Below are 21,612 nucleotides of genomic sequence, written 5' to 3'. Positions count from 1 at the left end.
AACTATTTTACGGGGTTTATGAAGGTTGGCAGCCAGCGCGGGTGTGCCTTGTGTTTGCAGAGCAATTTCCGCCGCCGAGGGACGGGCAGCGCCGGCATCACCCCGACCCCCCTCCGCGCCCGAGGCCGCGGGCCTGGGTTGGGGTCCCGGAGCCCCTCTGGACGCGAAGCCGCTCCAAAGACATGTAAGGAGGCGTGTGACCGAGCGGCACCGGTCCCCGGGCAAGGCTGGCCCAGCCGCCAGCCCCGTGGGCTTGCCCCACGGAGAGGTCCCCCCTCCTCCCGTCCCCCCGACGCCCCTCGCCGGCCGAGGGCAGGGCAGGGTTCGAGCGGGGGGGCTCAGCCGGGGCTGCGGGGAGGGGGGGGGGGGGGAACCCGGCGAGGCGATGCCCGACCCCGGCGCGGCCCCGACGGCGCGTCCCGCCGCCCCAAGCGGGGAGCCGGAGGGCGGGAGGCCGGGGGTCCCTCCGCCCGTGGGCTGCCCGTGGGCTGCCCTCGGCTCCCCGCGGCGCAACACGCGTGCGCGGGGCCCGCTCCTGGCAGGCAGCGTGTAAGATGAGTGAAGAAGCGGGTGCGGGGGGGGGTGGGGGGGGTGTTGGGGGGGGCGAGCGGGCGCGCAGGGGAAGCTCTGCCATCGAAAATCGCTCACTTGGGCAGTGGCGAGGCAGAGAGACAACCCCGAGCCGATGTCAGGGGCTGCCTACCTGCGAGGCGCGCCAGGATGATGGCCATGAACGCCAAGCAGCCGTTCGCCATGCACGCCGCCCTCCAGGAGCCCAAGTTCTCCAGCCTGCACTCCAGCACGGAGGCAATGCGCAGAGTTTGCCTCCCGGCCCCGCAGGTATGTAGATGAAGCATAATTACCGCTTTAAGGCACATTTTCTGACAGGCACCGGCTTAATGTTTTTTTCATGTCGCCAGAACAATCGCGCGTCTCGGAACTTCTCTCCCCCCTCTCCCGCTCCCGCTCCCGCCTCTGATCCGCCCGTCTGCGCGAGCAGGGCTGCTGCCTTCATATTAATTTTTATGACCTGAGCTCCGAGGAGGAACCGCGGTGCCGGGGCAGGCTGTTCACCCGGCGATTACAGTATTCCCCGCTGACTCCGCCATGCGCGTTCTTGCTCGCAGCTGCAGGGCAATATATTCGGGAGCTTTGATGAGAGCCTGCTGGCCCGCGCGGAGGCTCTGGCCGCCGTCGACATCGTCCCCCACGCCAAGGGCGGCCACCACCACCACCACCACCACCACCACCACCACCCCCCTCCCCACCACCACCCCCCCTTCAAGCCGGACGCCAGCTACCCCGCCATGAGCGGCGGCCCCTGCGCCGCCGCCGCCCTCCCGCACCCCGCCGCGCTCCCGCACCCGCTCCCGCACCCGGCGTTGGACGGCGGCGACCTGCTGGACCACCTCTCGCCCTCGCTGGCCGTCGGCGGCCTGCCCGAGCCCCCGGCGCTGCCCGCGCCGCTGCCGCCGCACCCGCTGGCCGCCGCGGGCCCCTTGGCCGTGGGCGTGGGCCCCCCGGGGGGCCCGGCGCCGCCGCCCGCCGCCCCCGAGGCGGCCGCGGACCCGCGGGAGCTGGAGGCGTTCGCCGAGCGGTTCAAGCAGCGGCGGGTGCGGCTCGGGGTGACCCAGGCCGACGTGGGGGCGGCGCTGGCGGCGCTGAAGCTGCCGGGGGTGGGTTCGCTGAGCCAGAGCACGATCTGCCGCTTCGAGTCGCTGACCCTGTCGCACAACAACATGACGGCGCTGCGGCCGGTGCTGCAGGCCTGGCTGGAGGGCGCCGAGGCCGCGCACCGCGACCGCGCCGCCGGCCCCGAGCTGCTGGCGGGCGCCGAGCGCAAGCGCAAGCGGACCTCGATCGCCGCCCCCGAGAAGCGCTCGCTGGAGGCGTATTTCGCGCTGCAGCCCCGGCCCTCCTCCGAGAAGATCGCCGCCATCGCCGAGAAGCTCGACCTCAAGAAAAACGTGGTGCGCGTCTGGTTCTGCAACCAGCGCCAGAAGCAGAAGCGCATGAAGTACTCGGCGGGGCACTGACGGCGCGGCCGCGCCGGGGCCGGGGCCGAGCAGGGCGGCGGGGGCTCCGCGCCGGCCCGGACTCGGTGCCGCGACGGGCCGGGCCCTGCCCCGCAGCCCCGCACGGCTCCCAGCCAGCGCCGCTCCCCGCCCCGCTCTCAATAAAGCTTTATTTTTCAACCCCGAAGCGACGTGTCTTCCCTCGCCGCCCCGCGCCGGCAGCGCAGCCCCGGAGAACGTCGCTTGCGAGCGCAAAACCAACGAGCGCCCGTCGGCGGGGCGCGGTCCCCCCGGGGAAACGGGACCGGGCTTCGCCCCGCCGGGCCCCGCGGTGCCACCGCCCGCTCCGCGCCCGCGGACCGCCGCGGAGGGGGACCCCCGCGGCCCCCGCTGCGCGTCCCGCCCGTCGGGTGCAACCAGACAACCCACCACCACCAAAACCTATCGCGGGTTCATTTCTGATGCTGTTTAGAAGGGGAAACGGCTTTTATTTACGATTCCCAGAAGCACCTTAACGATTAAAAATTAATGATCGAAGCGCGAGCCTCCTCTGAATATTTCACTTTCGCATTTCAATGAGTGACAAACATCAGCCCTGGGAACCGGGTCTCGCCCTCCTCCCCCATTAGGGAAGGACCTTCCAGGCTCAGCCGTTTCATCGCAGGTCACCGGGAAGCCGGAACGCTCCCGCGCTCCGTGTTTTTCCGATCGGCCCCAATGATTTTTCCCCAATCAAACGCCCTTTAATAATAAATGCCCTTATGCCATTACTTTATATTGTGGGTTCTGAAAATTTAAAATACGGGTGATGCAAAATTAATCGCCTACCGTAGTATATAAAAGGGGCAGAAGGCAGCTCAGACGGCGTCCTTCCCCCGCTGGACTCCGGCAGCTGCTCTCTGCCGCCCGCGGGGGGCTCGGGGCGGGCGGTTTTACACAAACCGGGGAGGTAAGAGGCGTATTTCTCTCCCCCCTCGCCCTCGTCCGTGGCCGGGAGCGCCCCCCCGCCCCCCCCGCCCGGCCCGGGGGTCGCGGCTGCCCCGCGCTGCTCCGCCCGGCCCCGGCCGCTGTCGGAGCCCCGGGGGGGCGGGCTGCGGGGGGCCGGGGCCGGCGGCGGGGAGGGGACCGGGGGTGCCGTGCCCCTCGGCTGCCCGGAGCGAAGGGCCCATCCCAGGGCAGCGCCCGCTCCTGCCGTCTCACAAGCCCCCGGGCTTCCAGCCTGCGACAGAAACGGGCTGAACGCCCTAAAGCTGCCTTCGGAGGGGATCGTCGTCCTCCCCGCTCTGCATTAAAGCTGGCTTCAGCCTCGCTTAGTCCAGCCTGAGCCTCACTGAGCACTCCTGCTCACCGGTGTAAGACAACCTGAGAGCTGTGATGGCCGTACCTTCTTGCTTGTTCACTGCGGAAAGGGAAATCGGATCGAACTTGTTGTTACGACGGCAAAGGTCTCACTGCGGTTTTACTTTCTGCAGCTGTTCTGGGCTTGCCTAGATCTGCTATGTTTTTGTGACGGTTCTGCTTTTGTCCCTCGTGGCTAGGTCCAGAGAACGGCTTAAAGATGTAAAACAAGTCCTGAACGAACTTTCCCAAACCTGCTGTTGCTGTTCCAGAAACGAGCTTCTGCGGGCTCCTTCTGTCCCTCAGATATGCTGACCAGGGAGTTCGGAAGCGCCTGGTCCTTCTCGTTCACCCTCCTTTATTCCGGGTCCCTCTCTGCACAGAGGCAGCGCTGCAGAGGCTCTCTCTGCCCAGATTTCACTCTTTGCACATTCCGGGTTTATTTTGACTCTGCGTGTGCTGGTTTGTGCCCTGCTCTGCCCAGATATCACATACAGGACCTGATCACTTCATTTGGGATTTTACCTGAGAGATCAGGTACGTGCTGTTTGAATCACTGTTGGTGCCTCAGTCTCTCCCTGGGTCTGGCTCCTCAAGCTCTGGTGCCAGATAAATACGCTGTGATGCAGGGAGCTCATCTGATTTTCCTGAAGCTGGGGATTAAGTTCCTTCAACTTCAGTGGAAACAGTTCAGAGATGGTATTTACTGCTGAGGAAGCACAAAGAATCAGCCTACATTTTCTTCTTGATATGCCAAGTAGTGTCCTAACAGCAGACGGCCACGCCGAGGGGTGGTGGAGGGAGGCAGGAGGTCGGTGCCCAGCGGGAGTGCGGCCGGAGCCGGGGGTGCAGCTCTCTCCTCCGGTCTCACCGGCCACAAGCGCGGTCACCGCCGGCTTCTCTGCCCCCCCTCCCCGCAGAGCCAAGGCACGGGCCGGTTTGGGCTGCAGCCGGGAACTGCAGAGAGAGTTTTACTGGCTGTTGCTCTCCAACGGTAAGGTTTGCATTGCTGAGCCCGGGACACTGCGCCCCGCAGGAGGCACCGCTCGCTTTTCCTGTGCATTGTGCTGCTAAAAGGCTTCGTGGGCAGCTGCGTCCTGCCGAGCTGCCAAGCAACTCTGGTGGGAAGCGGCACCAGGAGAAGCCTGGCAGCGGGGTGCAGCCCCTCACGGGCAGCCCGCCTGGCCGCCGTGTCCCCCCCCCCCCCGCGCCCTCCAGCCCTGCCGCGGGGCCGGGGGCTGCCAGCCCTGCCCGGGGCTCTGGCTCTGCGGGGGCTGTGCCGGGTCACCCTCACCCTCTCAGAGTACCAAAACGCAGCCCCCCGCTCCCTCGTGCCCTGTCGATCTCTCCGAGTGCGTGAGGATCGGGACTCTCAGTTTTCTTGGGCGCCCGGAGCTCCTCGTCCTGGTCAGCGGGGCTGCGGGACCTGCCCTGGGACATGTAATTCCTCAACGTGTCGTCCTACCCCCTGCAGGTAAAATGAAAAACTCAGACCAAACTTGGTGAGAAATGGAATTCCCTTTCAGTGACAGCCAGGGGAAAGGGTGCAGTGAAACCTGCTGAACTGGGAGATGGGCAGGGAAATGCCCAGTAAAGCCCGTCTGCATGAGACAAAGGTTCAGCAGGCAAACCCCAGGCTATGGTTTCTGAACCACTAACAATTGATTTATTATTTTTTCCCCCGTTCCATGCTTGTTCCTTAATATCCTGCTCTCTGTCTCCCAGGGACTGCACACAAGAGATGAAAGCACAGAAAACCAAACAAGCCATTGGCGGTGCTCACTCAATTGATTTTTACACAAGATTTGCCTTCATGCACGAAGGATGGAAAAATGATCCCATTAATAATGAATAACAAAAACAAATGCAGGGAGGAAATCAATAGAAGCACATCTGATATCGCGGGAGCTGCGGGGGGGGGAGGGGGGGGGGCAGACGTACAGAAGCATGCGTGGGAGGGGAGGGAGGAGAGTGGGGAGAGGGGGGCGAGAGCATCGGGCCGGGGCAGCGGGGACACGCGGCAGGGTGGGATTGGGGCTGTGGGGTGCCGGGGGCTTGGGGGGCAGGGGCAGGGGTGGGTGCGCAGGGAGGGGAGGGAAGGCAGCAGCCCGCTGCCGCGGTGCAGACGTGAACGATCGGTGTCCTGGCAGGAGCGCACACGTGTGTGTGCGTGTACATGTGTGTGCATGTCCGTGCAGTGTGTCTGTGCGCCCGCCCCTCGGGGCACGTCCCTGCAAACTGGGTGCTGGGGGTGGCCCCCGGGGGCTGCCCAAAGGAGGCACCCACCGGCACGGGGAGCACAACCTGGAGCTGGGGCCATCTGCATTCCCCCGAGAAAACCGGTGATGCTCAGCTGCAAAAATCCTAAAGTCCGGTCCCTTTTTTTTTTTTTCTCTGCACTTCCCCCTCTCCAAGGTTTCACTTCTCCCCAGTTTGCAAGGAGGAGGTTTGCCTACCCCGGGAGCCACATCCAGTTTGGGATGAGAGATGCCCCTCGGGACAGCAGCTCCTGCTGGGTGCAAGCTGAGCCCCGGGCCCGGCGCTGTGGTCCGCGCGGCCAGGGTGGGGGCTGGCACCTGCACCCCAGAGATGGGGGACACCGGGGTGAGACACCGCCACGGCACTGGGGCCAGAGGACTGGGAGTCCCAGCACCCCGGGCAGCCCAGCCCAGCCCAGCCTGGCTCAGCCCAGTAGTCAGCGCAGCTAAGCCTAGCTCAGCGAGGGAGCAGCCCCGCCGTCGAGCAGGGGCTCCCAGGGGACCCCGAGATCGGAGCCCTGGCTGGGCAGCCCGGCAGGTCCCCAGCAGCCCGGACCACCGCCCGGATGAGCCCGACGCTCAGCCCAGCAGAGACGGGACTGGCCCACTGGCACCCACCAGCACCCACTGGCACCCACCGGCACCCACCGTCTCAGCCCGGGCTGCCGGGAGCGGGTGGCCGCAGGCTGCGGTGGGTGTCCGCAGCAAAGGGACGGGAACTCTGCAGAGGCTCACTGGCTCAAGGGAAAACGCCGCTTTACACCAGTACAAAGCAGAAGGAATTCATTCCAGTCGTACAGCTTTGCTAGTTATTTTCAGAACAGAGTGTTTTAAAGCAATTAAGCGAGTTTGTCTTTAACGACACTAGTTGTGCTTTGCAGTGTGCCTGGAAATATTAGAGACAAATTTATTCCGTCATCAAGACATGGTTTAGACTTTGTTTCTTTAAGCAAATTGGAGATACATGTCACAACATTTTCAATTGAATTTTATACGAAGGAGCAAAACAATACACAGAGGAAAATGAAACACTTTGACCTGTTTTATATCCAAAGAGAATTAAAAATGCACAATAACGCTACATAAATCTAGATCAGCTATTGTAAAATAGTACTGACGTACGGTAAACATGTTCAACCTGCCTGGTGAAAATGAAGCTCCTAAATGCAGAGTGTAAAGCAGAGGTGGTCTCAGAGCTGCCGGACCCCCAGGTCCTCCTCTCAGGCAGCGGGTTTGTGGGTGCTGGGGGCTGGCTGGGTGCCTGGCACTTGTCGCTGGCTGTGGAACGGGAAGGCCGGTGCTGGGGTCAGAGCAGGGAGGCTTGGCCGTAGCGTGCTGTCAACGAGGAACAGGCTGCGTGGAAAATGGCCTTTTATCTCATCTGCAGCTTTGCTGCCTTTTCTGTCAGGGGCTTGCTGAGGATTAATGGAATGTGTCTGGGACACAGATGTAACGGTAATAAGTTCAGGAATAAGTAGCAGTTCTCTAGTGGCCTGCTGTGTCACACCACAAGCCTTACGTGTAGGAGGAAATTCCGAGTTGCTGGGTGCCAAGGGCTGAGGGGTCTGGACCTGTGCTGGGCAGCGATGGGGGCCCTGACCCCCTCCCCCTTGGGGTTACTTCTTTTCTCCGTGCCTTCAATCCGTGTCTTTCAGGTTTACAGCATTCCATGTTTCCTTCCTCTCCAGGTGCACAGGGGGACCCGGGACAAGCCGTGTCACCCAGCCCTGGCCGGTGGCTGCATGGGGATCCCGCGGGGGGTGCAGCACCCCATGGCTGCGTGGGGATCCCGCCAGGGGTGCAGCACCCTGTTCTGTGCCGTTCCCGGGACCAGACACCTGTGGCACCCCTCCCAGCCTGCCTGGTTCGCCGGGGCAGAGCCTGAGCCCAACGCAGCTATTATTTATAGATGTTTGGGGAGTGCAATATCACTCCATTTACTCACTGTCATAACAGAAAAGCTGGGAGGGAAACCAAGCCACCCCCCACCAAAAGAGCAAAGCATTTGGGCAGCGCTAGGGTGCTAAATAATTCAGTGCCTATTTAAAAGTGTAGTGTTTTGTAATTTCAGTGGAACCACCTTGGTTTGACTCCCCACATCCTCGCACTCGAAGGAGGTTCCTCTCCCACCAGGCAGGTGAGCTGAGCATCTCTTTCCAGGAGAGAAAGCAGCAGGAAGCAGGTGGGGAGGTTAATCACACTGTCAGCATTTACTTGCTTTTTAAACTTGCATGAGTTTGGAGATCAAAATGGAGAGGAGATGTAGGGCAGATGGATTTGCAGGGAAACCTTTGATTTTTCTCCTCCCGGGGCTGGTGTGTTTAACCCGTGCCTTCTGCGAGGTTTCTAGGGCCCTTGTTTTCACAGGGTGAGCCCCGCTGCTGCAGCCCAGCAGCGCTGGGGATGCTGCTGAGGGAGGATCGCGATTTGGGGGACAAACCCTCCCCCGGGGTGCCCCTCTGGCAGGGGGGGCAGCACCCTGGGCTGCCGGGGGAGAGGCTTCCTCTGGGGCTGCTGCCGCTTGGCTCAGTTAAGAGCTACCCCAGTGCCCCGGCACCCCCAAACCGGGTGGGTGTGTATGAGAGCAGGGGCCACCTCGGAGGGACCCCCTCACTGCTGCCCCCCAAGCTGCCTCTGCCTGTGCAAGGCACAGTTAGCATCCTCCTAAACAGACTTCTGCGCAGAAAATCAGGCGCTTCCCGGAACGAGGGGGAAGCACAAGCGCCGCGAACGGGCCTCGCGCCCGGCCCCGCACACATCCTTCCTGGGCAGCGCAGCAAGCCGTCGTGGGGTGCGCAGGGGGACCCGGGGCTGGTGCCACTGGGGGGTGATGCTCCTTGGTCTCCCCGGCACAGAGCCCCCGGCCTCACCGCAAGGGATCCCAGCACCTTCCCATTTGCATCTTGAAGTTGCTTCTGAGCAGCAGCCGGGGCTGTTCCTCGGGCTGAGGAAAGGCAGGAGAGGGCTGGCTCGGGGAGCTCACAACCAGGGCCAGACCCCCCAGCAAACGCCCGCTCCCCAGGACCCCCCAGCAGCACATGGCTGGGGCAGACAGGTGCTCCAGTGTCTTTGGACTGGCCGGTGCCAGTGCTGATGGGAGGAAGAGCCAGGGGAGGACTGTGGCTGATCGTGCTCTTCGGGCGCGCAGCGAGCGGGGCCACGCACTGGAGCTGCAGTGTTTGTGGCGTGCAGGGAACATCCCTTTCATCCCCCGTGTTTGAAATCTTCCCCCAGCGCTACCTGTGGGACAGGGCTGCACAGAGCACGCCCAAATACACTGTATAATTCACACAACAGAAAACACATAAAAGGACGTTACACCTAGAAAACAAACCCGCTAAAAAATCAAGAAATGATTTGGGGAAAAGGATTAAATTTTCAAGCCCTCTGCAGGATGCATAGCTAAGGAAGCTTCAGCCAAGCACCCTGTGGCCATTCGTTGTTTGCCAGAGGCTAAAGTATTTTTGTAAGTCACCTCACCGGGCTCTCCTTCGGGTCAGGACCCTGTAGCCAGCCGCAGCCAGATGGGCTCCACCAGAGCAGCCCAGTGCTTGCACCAGCTCATCCCCGGGCCATGCCCGAGCCCTGTGCTGCTGGGGTGCCAGTGGGGTGCTGGTGGGGTGCTGGTGGGGTGCTGGTGGGGTGCCAGAGGGGTGCCAGCCGTGCCGGCCCCACACTTGCCCGCACTGCCCCTACAGAGCCCAGTGCTGACATGTTCCTTCAGCAGCTCTGCGAGCGGGAGCAAAACATGTCAAGGATCTGAGTCAGAGACGATAGTTTAAGTTTGATATCTCAGTTGTTTCAGAATACATCTGGTTTTCCCCAAATGTCAAAACACATTAGTCTACAACTGTTACCACATTATGGTCTGAGTGCAATTTTCTGCCTATAAGAAAAAAAAAAAAGCAAAACTCAGAGATCCTCCTTTAAGTAATGTAGTGAGAACATATAAAAGCATCTGAAAAAAAATCTGAGCTTCTGTTTATTGCTTGGTTCTGTGCTCTGCAACTCCCCAGCTGGCTGATGGCCATGGCTTTGGGGACTCACAGGCACTTTTTTTGCAGCACGTGTCCAGTGTGCTCCAGCTGTGGCTGAAACGTGCAGGGAGAACCTCCTTCCATCACCAGCACGGCGATTGTTTCGGGCTGCTCCTGTCTCTCCACCCTCCACACACCGTGCTGCCCATTCCTCCCCGGCTGGCCTCTCCTCCGAAGCATCGCGTGCCTGTGGAGCAGAGGCACGAGCGTGGGGGTCTCCGTGGGGTAGCAGCGGGACGGGAGGTTTAGGGGTGGTGATTCTGGGTAGGTAACAAGGATGGGCTCTCTTGGATCCCCTTGCTGGAAGAGGAACCTCAGTGGCAGTTGCAAACGGGCTGGAGGTGGGGGGAGCTGGGGCCCGGCTCTAAGGGGAGCACCAGGGGGGTGTTTTGGCCAAGGACTGATGCTGCCAAGAGGGTTGAAATGCCTCACAACTCAAAACAACTCTAGTCTAAAGACAGAAGAAAATATTTAGGAAAACTTTTGATATTTATTGAAATGCTGGAATTTTCAAAGAGAGATTTTGTGCTTTCTTTCAGTAGTTTTTTAGTGGAGGAGGGGAGGGAAGTGCAGGAACCTGACATATTTTGGATAGAGCAAGTGTTTTCCTCATCAGAGACACCGAGGGTGGGAGGAGCTGTTTGCTTCCTCCTTTAATGAGGAAACCTGAAATATTGTGAATTTGGGGTCAGAGCTGTTTGGAGGAGCAGAACAGGGGTGATGTGCGCAGCCCCTGTCCCCCACCCTGCGAATGAGGCACATAAGCATCATGTTGTATTAGCAGCTCAGTCGGGTTGGATGCCACGTGCAGGCACGTTAACATGGAAAACACATTAGCCCCCACTGAGGAAACCTGAGGAAATTGGCCATGAGATGCGGCGTCTTGGGATTTAACATCGATGCCATTCCCTGCGACGGCACGGCAGAGCTGAGGGGGAGCCCGAGGAGCAGGTGCACCCCAATTCACCGCCGTCCCGGGTGGCCAAACGGACACGGGTGAGGGAGCAGCCCCTCGAGCGGGAGGAATCCCCTCACCCCGCTGCAGGGGCTTCTGCGGCTCCCACCCCACCGCCTCGACCCGCCACGTCCCCCCGGGACCCCTCTGGGCACTGTCCCAGCGCCGTCACCCTCCCGAACCGCCCCACGAGCAGGAGAGCACGTCTGCCCTGTTCCTCAGCAGACAGCTTCTATCCTAAAACCGCTTCATTAAATATTAACCCCCGAGACGGAGCATTTCTGGTCTCTCAGGAAAAGAGGCGCATTTTCACTGCTCCGTGGAAGATCTCCTTTCCCTGACACCCCGTCACACGTACTTGCACGGGGCTGGCACGCAGCTGCCCCCCCCGCCCCCCTCTCCCACCGGGAAGGGACGCAGAGACCCTGCGGCGGTTCCCAAAGGCCACCCCGACCCCGCTCTCCTGGGGTGATGCTGGTGTGGGGCTCTGTGGGGGGCACGTCTGGGGTCAGGCAGCCCCCGCCAGCGCTCGCTGCCAAATCGTATCTGTGCCCTGTGCCACGGGCCCTGCACCCTGCGCATGGAGGGAGGGAGCTGGGGTGGCCCAGAGGAGAACCCCCGAAAGTGTGGGATGGAGAATGGACCGGGGGATGAGCAGAAGCCGTGGTCAGGAGCTGGAGAAGAGCCTCGCATGAGAGGAGAAGCACATGGGGGGGGGTGTAAAGCCCCCGCCGTGCCAGCCAGGACCCCTGGTCTGCACCCCGGCACAGGGACCGAGCTGCTCAGCAGTGGCGGCTGAGCTTGGCTCTGCCGTGGGGACACCCTGGGGACACCCTGAGCCCCTCCTGCTGCCTCCCGAGGCATCGCCCGACAGCAGCCCGTCCCCGGGATGGCGTGGGGCTGGCACGGCTGCGGCAGCGGGAACAGCAGCGGAGGAAACGGGAGAGCAGCAGCACCTAGGCACATCAATAATTCATAAAATGCCAGCAGCAACAAAGGAAGAGAGGGACCAGAAGCAGGAGAACAGAATATCACAGAGCTTTTTAACGGTCTTTTTCTATTAATGTCAGCTCCGTGGCTGATTTCAAGCAGGACAAGTTTCCCTGGATGCCCCCAGAATTTGGGGCCAGGATCTGGGGCCGGCTCCCAGGCCCCGCAGCGGTGGCTGGCAGCAGTCACAGGTCTCTCACGCTTCCAGAAGGACTGGCAGGGTGGGGTGGCACGGCCAGGGCACGGTCCCTCCTGGCCAAGGACCTGCAAGAGACGATCGCGCTGCAAACGGCGAGCAGCGCAGCTGGGCTTGGCTTTGCTGGCTGTGCTCCATCCGTAACCCCCATCTGTAACCTCCAACCAGCCCCAGCCTGAGCCCAACCCTCCGCTCTGGCTGACTCTGGGCACTTCCCCGGATCTCACACCCACCTCTGCAGCCCTCGCCCCCGCAGAGCTCCGTAGCTGTGTCGCGGGGAATCTACAGACTCCCCATGTACAGAAAAAACACGATTTTTTCATATACAGGGAAAGCATTAGGCCCGATCGGAGAGCTCCGTGCCCTGCAGCAGCTGATGTGATGGGGGGGATGCGCCCGGTTAAATTTTAACAACACGCAGACCCATCTGCCCCCCCAGCACGGCTGTGGACACACGCACGGTGCTCGGGGAGGGGCATGACCAGTCTGTGCTGCACGTGGGGCAGGAGTGGCCAGCCCCATGGTTTCATCCCCAAAATCCACCTCTGGAGCCCCATCAAGGGGTTACTGAAGGGTTTAAACAACATTATCCCCTTTCAGGGCTCAGGGACAGAGGGCGACTGGCGAGCGGTGCAGTGCAGTGCGATGTGATGCAGTGTGATCTGGGGTGATGCGGGGTGATGCGGGGTGGTGCAGGGTGGTGGGGGTGATGCAGGGTGATGTGGGGTGGTGTGGGGTGGTGGGGGGTGATGCGGGGTGATGTGGGGTGGTGTGGGGTGGTGGGGGTGATGCAGGGTGATGTGGGGTGGTGCGGGGTGGTGCGGGGTGATGTGGCACAGTGTGGCATGGTGGACACCACCGCTGCAGCGTGCATGCCGAGGGGCTGGAGTCCCCATCGCTGGCTCCCCGAGCTCCCTTCAGACCACTCCTTCCTCTACTTTTCCAAGGTACAGTTTCCAAACCCAATAATTATTTAAACCTCAGAAAAAGCACCATAAATTCTTTTTTTCTGCCCTTAGTTTAATAGCCTAGCAATCAGAAAATCTGAAAGGACTGTTCTGCAGATAGTTTCACGGTGAAATGCAATTAGCCAGAGTGAAGGCAATTACCATTTTAATCATTGCAATTCGGTGTAAAAAAATACACCGGGAAAAAAAAAAAAAAAAAAAAAAAAAGCAACAGATCTGTTACCAAAACAACAAGGACTGGGTCCCAATTGGAGCCACAGCCCAGGTCCTTTCTGTTTCTCTCACCCTTGGCAGCAAGTGCCTGCAGCGCCCGTGGCTGAACCCCTGGGGACCCCCCCAGCCCTGGGGGATGGCTCGGACAGGGGTGCTGTGTGATGGCTGCTCCCCTGCACCCCCTGAGGGAGCACACACCTCCCAGCCCTGCCAGCCTGGCCGATGCTGAGCACAAAACCGGTGTCTTGCTTGCTGGTGGTGCTGGCCAAGGGCGAGCGCTGCTCTTTTTGGGGATAAGCACCTCCGGGGTGCCCAGGCCCAGCTCACGGCGCTCCCCTTCACTGCAGCCGTGACAGGCTTTTGAAAAGCAGCTGCTGGCAGCCAGGCTGGGCTGCAGCCAGGTCCCTGCGGGTCCTTTCCCTCCCCAGGGACCTGCTACCACCCTCACAAAAGCGCGAGGCCGAGCGGGGAGCTGGGCAAGCAAATGCCACCTTGGCCCGTGTCGGTGGGAGCATCCCCCGCTCTGCCACCCGGTGCCAGCCCGGGGCTGCCCCTTCGACACGGGGCCTGGGGGTCTCCCCAGCAGATGCTGGAACTACAGCAGCACAGAGGCCCTGCAGACAGCCCAGGGCAAAAATTTTAATTCGGCGTCTCACTTCAACCTGAAATGTGAAAAAAAAAAAAAAAAATTAAGGAAGAATGACAAGATGTCAGCGTCTCGGAGGCTGTGCGGGGTGTCTGCGCCGGCAGGAGCCCACCGCGGCGCGAGGGCTGCGAACCTCACTGCCAGAGGAGACCAAAGTGCTGAAAATCAGCTCGCGTCACATAGCTGCAGCGGGGAAGGAAAAGGCCACTCGCTTTGGGCCTAGGGAACTCAGGAACTTGGGCAGATTTGAGAGGGAGCATCCAAAACGTGAAATTTCAGGTATCCTTCCCGTACGCTTGGCAGAGAAGTTGGACTGCGTAAGAAATAGTCCTTTAAAAACCACAGAGATCTAAACATTTGAAAAGGTTTATGGTTTAAAAATCTCCACGGAGAGAGCTCCTTCCCCAGCAGCAGCAGCAGCTCCGTGCCGTTGCGTGGCCGAGCGGAGCCTGCGGCTTCCGAGCCGCCCCGGAGCAGCGAGCCCGGGGCTGGACGGGCGAGGGGGGACCAGGGCGGCTGCGGACACCCCAGCCAAGGCTCCTCTGCAGAGCCTCTGGCTTCCCAGCTGCACACAGGGACATCATGACCTGCGCGCTACCACACCAGCGGCTCCAGCAGCGCTGCGGTCATTTAGTTTTGGGGGTCCCCCGGAGGGTCCAAGCACTGGCCACAGCCCCGCACCCCCAGTGAGCCTGGGGAGCCGTGCTGGAGAGATGGAGGAGCCAGTGCTGGCCAGGCCCTGCTCTGCTGGTGAATTAGTGAGAGCATCCCTGCAAACAGCAAACTGCGCTATTAGAAGTCAGATTTTTAATGAAATCTAGGGGAAGTACGTATTAAGCACAATCAACTACTATTTGCAAAAGTGACGTCCGGCTGAACAGGTAGCTGTCATCACATTTGTTGAAATGACTCACACTTTGCAGCTCACAATTAATTGCTCCTGAAAGAGCTGCAGTCCAAGAATTACTGGCTGAAATGGTTCGAGAAAATAAAGCTGAGCAGTAAGGGGGGGGATGTGGCACAGCAGCGTGGAACGAGGCCAGCTCCCCCCAAACACAGGAAAGGGCCTTGCAGATGCTCCTATCTGCCAGCCTGTAATTAATAAATTATTGAGACAATCCTGAAAGAAGCAGATGAAAAGCGGGATGAAAGACGCTAGTGGAAGACAGACAGCCCCACTGTTTGGGGAGGATCTAAGCCATCACGTCCAAAGCCTGTTCTAATCTCCTGCCGTCAGAACGTGCCGCTCACTCGTGGTGCTGGCGTGGGGGGGGACGTGGGGTGGGGGCTCCCAGCCCCATCCCCTCTCCCCTCGCCGAGCGCAGGCAGGGCTCTTTGCACCTCACCACTCAGGCAGAGCCCACGCAGGTTCTCCCCAGCTCCTTCCCGCGGCTCCTGGGGGGGGGGGTCAGGGCATGGGGGGACCCCCGGCTCGCCGAGCTGCTGCCCCCCACGCTCGGGGCTGGGGACACACTGGGATGGAGCAGGGTATGCACTCCCGGGGAGCCCCAGCCACAAAAATCCTCACAGCAACAGCGACTTCAAGCACAGCACATGAATAAAAAAAAGCGAGCAGTGAAATCAAAGTACGTAAGAGTCTCTTTAGCACAGCACTATCAAAATGTCCCTCAGTAATTCTGATTATTTTTATTATTTAAGAAAAGACAGTTGTTTCTTTGACAAAGAGAGGAATGGGAAAAGTGGGATCACAAAATCAAAGCAGCTGGAGATGGAAGGACACGATGGCTGGCGAGGCTCCAGGCACCCTCCCCGCAGCAGGAGGGGTGGCAATGTCCCCTGGCACACGAAACGCAGCCTTGCAGGGGGGAAGGATCTGCTTCCTTGTTGTTCTGAGTTTGTTGTTGTTTTTTTTTTTTTTTTTTTTCTCTTGAAATGTGTAATTCAGCTGCAGGAGGCTTTCCAGCAGAATATTTTGTATCTTATTACATCTCAAACACAACCTCAGCGCCGCAGCTGAGCTCCCAGTTTCTGCAGCGGGTTACTGGAGGCATTACCCATTAATTCCGTTTTCCCGGTCCTCACCCGACAGGTCAGGGCTGACAAGTGTGTCACGGGGGTAACTGCCGTCCCGCGTGCGCTGTGTCGGTTATACGGGGCATAAAATAAACACAGGACGGGGTGTCCAAGCGGAAGGTGCGTTTCCTTCACCCAGGCACCCACCGCAGTTTCCCGCAGCCCCCGGTGGCCGGTGGCAGGGTCTGGGCACCGACTATCAACCTCCCACAGCCCCCGCTGCCTGCCCCACACGCACTGGGCACACTGGTGGGTCTGGTACCGCAAGCACAGCCGCGTGCCGTCACGGTAAATCAAACTCCAGCAGAAGAAATAAGCTACCGCAGCCCAAACACAGCTTTATTGGTGTCCCTGTGTGGTGGAGGAGCTCCGGGCAGTGGGCCCCCCCCCACCAAGCAGCGGTGCCCCCGAGGGACGCGGGGACTGGGCGGCGGAGCAGGGAGCAGCCGCAGCGCCCAGTTGCCACGCAGGTTCTAACGGGGGGCAGAGGGGGGTAGCGGCAGCCCCTCGCCCCCCGCCTCGGGTAGGGCCCGACGGCAGCAGGTGGCTCCGACGGGGCTGGGGTGGCCCCGACGGGGCTGGGGTGGCCCCGGGCCCGCTGGACCTCCCCAACCCATCGGATCCCCCGAAGGCCCCCAGATCACACGGGTCCCCCGCACCCCCCGACCCATCAGAGCCCCCGGATCCATCAGACCCCCAAGACCCCCCGAAGCCCCCCAAACCCCACGCACCCTCCGAGCTCCCAGACACATCAGAGCCCCCCGAACACATCGGACCCTCAGGACCCGCCAGAGCCCCCGAACCCTCCCAAACCCCCGCGCCGCCGGACCCCCCGTATCCCCCGGACCCATCGGAGTCCCTGCACCCCGCGGAGCTCCTCCAGCCCCCCGAGCCGCCCGGACCCATCGGAGCCCCCGGACCCATCGGAGCCCCCGGACCCACCGGACACCCAGGACCTGCCGGAGCCCTCGAACCCCCCCGGACCCATAGGACCCCCCGGACCCACCAGACCCCCCGCATCCCCGGACCTCCCGAGCCCCCGGATCCCTCGGACCCCCCCCACCCCCCGGCTCCCTCGAGCCCCCGCCCGGCAGACAGCACCCCCCAGCGGCCGCGGGGGGGCGGTGCCGGCGCAGCTCCGCATTGGCCGACGTCTCCCCGCCGTGCGCGCGGTCATTGGCTGTTGCCCGGTAACGCCGTTTCCCGGTCGGTGGCCCCGCCTCCGCGCATCGCCATTGGCTGCTGCCGGAGCCCCGCCCCCGCTGACGCCACGGGCCCCTTCTGATTCGGCTTTTTTGGTTGGGAGCGCGCAGCAGCCCGCGGGACGTGATTGGTGCGCGGGGCCCCGCCTGCTGATTGGACGTAGCTCCCGGTCCTTTTTTTTTTTTTTTTTTTTTTTTTTTTTTTCCCCCCTTCCCTTCCTCTGCCGCCTCTTCCGTCTTACGTGAGGTCAGTTCCGGCCCTCTCCGCGGGTCACGCCTCACGTGACCCGCGCCGCCCGCGCGCAGCCAATCCCGGCGCGCCTGGCTTCCCCCGTTCAAAGCCGGCGGGCGAGGCGGCCAATGGCGCGGCGCGCCCGCCCCGCCGCCCGCGCTGACGGGCGTGGGGCCCGGCCAATGGGGGCGCGGAGGGGGCCTGGCCGGGGCGGTGGCGGCAGCGGGCGGGCGGGCGCTGCGAGGCGGCGATGGCGGAACGGGGCGGCGGCGGCGGCGCGGGGGCCGGCGGCGGCGAGGGGGAGGCGGCGGCGGAGCGGTTCGGCGGCGAGCTCAGGTACCGCGCGGCGGCGGGCGCGGGCTCTCGGCGGGGCCCGGGCCGGGCCTTCCCGTCGCGCCGCCCGCGGGCCCGGCGGGGGGAGCGGGCCCGGGCCGGGCCTGGCGCGGCGGGGCGGGGCGGGGCGGGCGCTGCCCTCGCCGCCTCCATTTTATGCTCCCGCGTGTGGCCGGGGCCGGGCCGGCGGCTCCCGGCGGGGTCCCCCTTGCCGGCTCCCGCCGGGCAGCGGCCGCCCCCCGCAGCGGCCGCCCCCGCGCTCCGGGGGCCGAGCCGCGCGCGTTGCCCTTCACCTTCTCATAACCTTTGTTTTCTTCGATTTTGAGTCATCATGCCAACATTGGTATTGCACTGGCACTAAATGGTGGGCAAAATTGTTTTCCTGAGAGCAGCAGAGGAGCGTTTGTTGGTTCTAAAGGTGAACGTTTTTTTCTCTATATACACTCCCAAAGCTCGCTGTGGAGAGGGCTGGGTGGCACAGCGGGTTTAGCGCCAGGCTCGGAGTCCCGGTCCTACCGCAGGTCGCAGCCGCGCGGGGTGTCGGCAGTCCCGGCTGGCGCTCGCACTGCGCGATAATTACAGCCCTCGGCACGGCTGACAGCCGCGTGGGGTGTCCGCGCAGGCAGGAGGCAGTTGCAGGTCGTGTTGAAGGAGCTTCGGCAGATCTGGGTGCGCTTCCGCAGTGCCCGATCCCAGCTCTGGGTTATTCATTCCCTCGAGTAAAAATTAGCAGTTGAGGGCTAATGAGCTTGAATTGTGAAGGGGAAGAAACTTGAACTAGTGGCACACTTAACTTTGTTTATTCAAACCTGGCATCTTTTCCACACCCTTTCAATGTTTATTAGGGTTTTCCCCTGTTTATTATAAGAATTTATTTCCCTGCAGCTAAGCAGCAAACGAAAATGAACTCTGTTTCCCTCTGGCCTTATCCACAGAATGGCACAGCAGCAAGCACTGAGATTTCGCGGCCCAGCTCCCCCACCAAACGCGGTCATGAGAGGCCCGCCACCTCTCATGCGACCACCTCCACCTTTTGGTATGATGCGAGGTCCTCCTCCACCACCTCGCCCCCCTTTTGGACGTCCTCCATTTGATCCAAACATGCCTCCAATGCCGCCGCCAGGAGGGATTCCTCCACCGATGGGACCTCCGCACTTACAGGTAAAGAACAGGGGATTCTCTTTGTCTGTTGAGTTGGGATTTAGGGATTTTTCTTGTTTGTTTCCGCACGTGGAAACGATAAGAGGAGAGACACAAAAATGGGTGAAAAAAATAGGGCGTGATGAAAACGTAAGGCTAGTGCATGGCGTTTTAAAACTAACGAATACCTGCGGTGTGTATCTGCAGTTTCTGTTTAGCTCCCAGAGGCGATTCTAAATTAATCAATTATCCAGTTAGGATAGGCTCACCAGCAGAGTCTTTACTAAAACCTGAGTTCGTGCTGGTGCCCAGTGGCTGTGCAAAACGCAGGATCCAGCTGTGCTTGGATTTCGGGATGCTTCAACATGAGGGGGTGAGGTGCACGTCAGCCTTCTGGGGTTGTCTTAATGCTTCTGGTATTCACTTAGCGAGGGTAATGATGGATGCGCACGAAGACTGACGGAGAAGGTACAGCTGGATTCCGTGCAGGCTCCAGCACGGGCCAGGCCTGCCATCGCTGTGGAAGTTTTTCTTACCGATCACCAAGGGATCGGTCAGGTTGGCAGGCAGCAATTCTGAGAAAGGGGAGTAGAGTCGGTGATGAGGCGTGTTTTGCTTCAGCCCTGTGTTCAGGAGGGTGCGTCCTTTGTGAGGCACCAGAAATTGCCAACACGCTGGCAAAGAACATTTGAATATTTGGAAACAAACCTAAGAGTAGGCTGGGTGTCTCACTGGAGCAGCTGCAGGTGGCCCTTGTGCTGACATAAGTTTACTCTTGGCAGAGGGAAAGTGCTTTTTACCTTATGTTTATCGTTGTGGGTTTGATTGTTTGGTGGTTTGGTTTGGTTTTCCTTTTTTTTTTTTTTATATAATTTAGAACATTCCTAGCACCTGTAGGGATAGTATGAGCCTATTGGGCTCAAGTAAAGTAGATTTCTGTTTGCATTTCACGGTGATGTATGTTTAAGTTATTTTGCCTAGTCTTGAGAGACGCGGACAGTTTGAAAGGTTCAACACATTTGTGAATAAGAAATTTATTGTTTTAATAGCATTGTAGTAGTACAGTGCTATTAGGGCAGTGTAATTACTATGTGGGACTGTAGGCGGGCCTGTAAGGAGGTGAGTAGTACTCTGTGGTTTATAAGTAATGGTTTAAATCCACTCTTTATAATAAAAAAGCGAAAATTTTAGTGCTGTGAAATTTATTTTAAAATGTAGGCATGTGGGCAAGATGGAAAGAGGACATGCTGACACGGGTTGTTTCATGGTATTTTAGGCTCTGCTTTGTGTATGTTTTTTTGGCAGCAGGGCTATGTGAGCTTTTTCCCACATTACTCTTAATGCAGAGTGGTTCGCTGTGTAGCTCTGCAGACAGCTTTGTGTGAAGTGGAGGGAGCAGTATGAGAAGAAGCAAAGCGGCAGCGAGAACAGGAACAAGGACTTTAGCAGAAGCAAATTGACATCAAACTGTAGCCTCATTTTGTGTAAACAGCCCCACTCACCTCATTGTATGTCATATTTTCTCTTCCTTTCATTTAGTACCAGGGGCTTTGTTCTATGGTACGTTTTCACGCTCAGCTTAAGTAAGACTATTTCCACCTACTGCGCCTTTCTTCTGGTGCTTTATGATCCGGTTTTCCCTCTTGGTGTTAATGTTCATGTGCCCATGCACTACCTTGAAAGCTCTGCAGCAGAGAAAAGTGTCGGAGGGTGCAATGGAACTCAGGCTAAGAGGGGAGAACAGGACCTTGCTTCCTTTTTGCAGTTTCAAGATTCAGCCAGAGCTAATTTGAAGCCCCGAGCCTAGCTGCTGATGTCTCCTTGATTTATGTGTTTGATTTATATTCTGAATGTGCTTCGGCTCTCAGCTGTTACATCACAGCTGTTTTATCATGCCCTGCAGTAAGCATGTCTTCTGCAACTCCTTACCTTGCATGGAATCCGTGCACCAAGTGTGTCTAGGTTTTTCATGCCGTGTCAGCACGGTGCTCTGCTTTGAATCAGATGTTTGCATTTTAGCTTCTCACCCTGCTTCTAGCACAAGGGGAGAAAGGATGTTGAAAGGTCCTGTGGTAGAAATAGAGGAGAGGGTGTGCTCAGAGTAGAGCTGGAGGGTGTTCTGTATGCCCTGACTGTATGCCTGGCATCCCCTCCTCACTCCCCGGACAGCTCTGGAACGGTCTAACACCTTTTTTGGGGGGGAAAGCAGCAACAGCAGGCAAAAAGTGAGCTCTCCTGAAATCTTTTTGCAGACTGTAGTGCAGTAAGGAGAAAGATCATCTTGTGGCCAGCTGGAGGAGCTGTGGAGAAGAAAGAAGGAAGGAAGGAAAGGCTGTAGTTACCTTAATGGCTTTTTTGTTTGTTTTGAATTTTGTCCCTGTGCTCTTGACTTCCTTTAGAAGAGTATTTAACAAAAGCCAGAGTTGGTGCATGAATTTAAAAAGCAGCTTAAAATATCACTCTTGCAGCAGAAATTCTCATATCAAGGAAACTACTAAAAGAAGCCAAATGCAGACAGAAACCAGGGACATGGCACATGCTGAAAACTGCCACGGGTGGGACCCCAATTCTCAGTGCACGGGTGCAGCTCGGGGTCCGTGTTTGCGGCACGTCACAGCGAGCCACCCAGTTCCTGTGGCACGGGATTCCCTGCACACATTCTAGCTTCAGCAGAGCCCTGGTCTTGCCGCATGTGTGCGTCTCACACTCGGGCCTGTCAGCTACGAGTGCAGAGCTCAAAGGTTTTTTACCAGTGAGCTGTCTTGGGATTGCCTTTGTGAAGAGGAAATCTTTTGAATCACAGGTTCAATTAGAACTGGAGTGACGGAGATAATTAGGTCAGTTGTAGGTGTATGCAGAGTAAGTTAAAGAACTTGGTGGATTTTGTCAATGGTCTTTTTATATAGAGAAGGATTCATTGTACTTGTTATGCACAGGAAATTTCAGGACATTCCAAATAAATAGAAGAACTTAATGTACTTTGAATTAGAAAGCAGGCATTCAGGCTTTCAGGTAACAGGGGTGTGCAGCACAGTTCTGGATCTCTTACAGTGAT

General features: G+C 59.4%; 2 protein-coding genes and 1 long non-coding RNA gene across 11 annotated transcripts in view; all 3 read left to right on the top strand.

Annotated features, from left to right (window-relative positions):
* On the top strand, positions 1-2,158 carry POU4F3 (POU class 4 homeobox 3). Its single transcript, XM_042790175.1, has 3 exons — positions 1-184; positions 693-840; positions 1,128-2,158. Coding segments are annotated over exons 1-3 (1,059 nt in total). The 5' UTR covers positions 1-182; the 3' UTR covers positions 2,037-2,158.
* Positions 2,159-2,878: 720 nt separating this feature from the next.
* Positions 2,879-5,251, top strand: LOC122153230. 3 transcript variants are annotated; one of them, XR_006165093.1, is made up of 4 exons: positions 2,879-2,964; positions 3,219-3,460; positions 3,554-4,827; positions 5,079-5,251. It is a non-coding gene; the product is annotated as an uncharacterized LOC122153230 (long non-coding RNA). The 3 variants fall into 3 exon arrangements; XR_006165094.1 differs by having other exon boundaries at positions 2,894-2,964; positions 3,234-3,460; XR_006165092.1 differs by having other exon boundaries at positions 2,895-3,460.
* Positions 5,252-17,334: 12,083 nt separating this feature from the next.
* Positions 17,335-21,612, top strand: part of TCERG1 (transcription elongation regulator 1) — a 34,850-nt gene continuing 30,572 nt past the window's right edge. For 5 of the 7 annotated variants that reach the window (XM_042790111.1, XM_042790110.1, XM_042790109.1 and 2 more), the window contains exons 1-3: positions 17,371-17,420; positions 17,744-17,835; positions 18,353-18,578. In XM_042790111.1, the coding sequence (XP_042646045.1) occupies positions 18,354-18,578 (225 nt within the window). In that variant the 5' untranslated portion in view covers positions 17,371-17,420; positions 17,744-17,835; position 18,353. Of the gene's footprint in view, positions 17,421-17,743; positions 17,836-18,352; positions 18,579-21,612 lie in introns of all 7 variants that reach the window. The other 2 variants (XM_042790106.1, XM_042790112.1) reach the window with 2 other exon arrangements.

Source organism: Tyto alba, unplaced genomic scaffold (genome assembly GCF_018691265.1).
Source record: "Tyto alba isolate M040663 unplaced genomic scaffold, T.alba_DEE_v4.0 Super-Scaffold_17, whole genome shotgun sequence".
In the NCBI taxonomy this organism is placed as follows: Eukaryota; Metazoa; Chordata; class Aves; order Strigiformes; family Tytonidae; genus Tyto; species Tyto alba.
The sequence above is the reverse complement of the archived record's forward strand: the minus strand, read 5'-3'. Positions and strand labels throughout refer to the sequence as shown.